Source organism: Lucilia cuprina, chromosome 2 (assembly GCF_022045245.1).
Source record: "Lucilia cuprina isolate Lc7/37 chromosome 2, ASM2204524v1, whole genome shotgun sequence".
Classification (NCBI taxonomy): domain Eukaryota; kingdom Metazoa; phylum Arthropoda; class Insecta; order Diptera; family Calliphoridae; genus Lucilia; species Lucilia cuprina.
This window is the reverse complement of record NC_060950.1, coordinates 16,467,993-16,470,033: the sequence shown is the minus strand read 5'-3', so window position 1 is coordinate 16,470,033 and position 2,041 is coordinate 16,467,993. Positions and strand designations below refer to the sequence as shown.

General features: G+C 30.0%; 1 protein-coding gene across 1 annotated transcript; it reads right to left on the bottom strand.

Moving 5' to 3' along the window:
• Positions 1-52: 52 nt before the first annotated feature.
• Positions 53-1,504, bottom strand: LOC124420318. The gene is made up of 2 exons (XM_046952725.1): positions 377-1,504; positions 53-316 (listed from the first exon to the last, which is right to left on the bottom strand). Exons 1-2 carry the CDS (start codon positions 884-886, stop codon positions 74-76), a joined length of 753 nt encoding a protein of 250 aa, XP_046808681.1. The 5' UTR covers positions 887-1,504; the 3' UTR covers positions 53-73.
• Positions 1,505-2,041: the final 537 nt, after the last annotated feature.

Sequence of the window (2,041 nt, the reverse complement as noted above, 5' to 3'; positions counted from 1 at the left end):
ATCTATCTATCTATCTATCTATCTATCTATCTATCTATCTATCTATCTATCTATCCATCTACCTACTTACCTATTAATCGATTCTATTTACACTTATATCACTTACCTGAAACATACGACCCTCAGCATCTTTCGCCCAGGTGGCACTTTGAATATGAAATTTTTTTAAAATTTCTTTAAGTACAGTTTCCATACAAATATCTTTCGATAAATCCAAATCAATATACTGGTCCTTCTTTTTTAGATTTTTACGTTTAGTTGAAGATAAAACATCTCTAATACCTTCCCAAGACTTACGTGTATCCGGTAACCCATCCTATAACATTAACAAAATATATGCAATTAGAATTGATATTATTAAAGGAAGAAAACTAACCGTTGAATTTGCATCGATATCTTTTAGACTGCTGGTGCGAGTAGTTGCAAATTGGTGTGATTTCATGGCATCTGCAAGTTCTTCTAATATATTTGATTTCTGACTAGATTTTCTACGTTTAGGAAATGTGCCATATTGTATGGGTCCCATTTGTGCACCAGCTGACATTTCATCAATGGCTCCAGCATCGGCACTAGCTGAGATCGAGGGTACACCAATTGTGGTTGTGCTAATGGTTTCTGCATTGTCATTGATAATTTGACCTTCATTTTTATTTTGATATTGTCCTGTTGTTGTAGTTGTTGGTGTAATATTTGAATTTATTGTTGTTGTTGTTCTACTACTGTCCGTTGTTTTAAGCGGGAAATTTCCGGCCGTAGTCGGTGTAGTATCAGTTTGTTCTGATTTTAATAAATCATATTTTTTCGCCAAAAACTCACGTTTCAGACGTTCCTCTTCAATGGCCGTCGGTATTGTAACAACAAATAGTACTGAGGCCATGCCATCCATAATTGCTTTTTTTTGTTTTTATTTTATTTTCGTGAAGATCAAAACAAACTATAAATATATAGTGACGACTTAATGAATCTTATTTTTAATACTTTTTCTTTATTTTATTTTAAAACACTATGTTGAAATGCATCAGCATTTTTTCCATAAAATGCAAATGTTATAGCACAACGCACAACTGATTAATCTGGTACATGAAGGCGATAGGTTAGTAATTTTCCTCTTTTTATTTATTTTTTCAGTTTTTTTTTATTTTTTTTATTTTAATTTATTTGTTGTTTATTACATTTTAATATTTAACAACTACTTTTACGAACATTATTAAAAAGGCGAATCTATGTACATGAATTCGCCTTGATCATTATCTTCTCACACTCTCCTTAATAAAATTATAACAGATAACGGTATCTCACGTCTGTCTTTCTGTCACTGAATGTAATCAATATATATATTTTTTTTAAATTTGTTTTTGTAAATAAATAATTATTAAAAAAAACTCAGGGTTTTTGAAGATAGTTTGTTTCTTGTTTATATTCGCACTTATGAATTATTCAATAACGAAATGTGTCTAAACGATCAATAAACAAAAATATTTGATTAAAGTATCGTTAAAAATAGATCTGATATATTGTTAATCATCATTGTAGCAGCAACAAAGACACAAAATTTTGTGTAGAGTCACCAAATAATTTTAAAACGTATTATGTAGTTTAGTGACTTTTAGAGGTTTCCAGAGGTCGGAAATAAATTGTTAACATTGTTAACATAGTTAAGACGTTTTTTTAAGGAAATTTGTGATTATTAGAAAAGTAACATCTGACACGATACAAATACTATTTTAGTTCCAGTTAAGTTTTATTTTAGATGTAGTTCGGTTCAGTCATAGTTCAGTACTAGTTCTGATATAGTTCTAGTTCGGTTCTGGTTCAGTTTAAGTTCAGTTCTAACTTAGCTATAGTCCAGTTAAGTTAAGTTCTAATTGAGTTCTATTTCTAGTTCAGTTTTGGCTTAGTTCTAATTAAATTCTATTTAAGTTCTAGTTTAGTTTAGTTCAATTCTAGTTCAGTTCTAGTTCAGTTCTAGTTCAGTTCTAGTTCAGTTCTAGTTCAGTTCTAGTTCAGTTCTAGTTCAGTTCTAGTTCAGTTCTAATTCAGT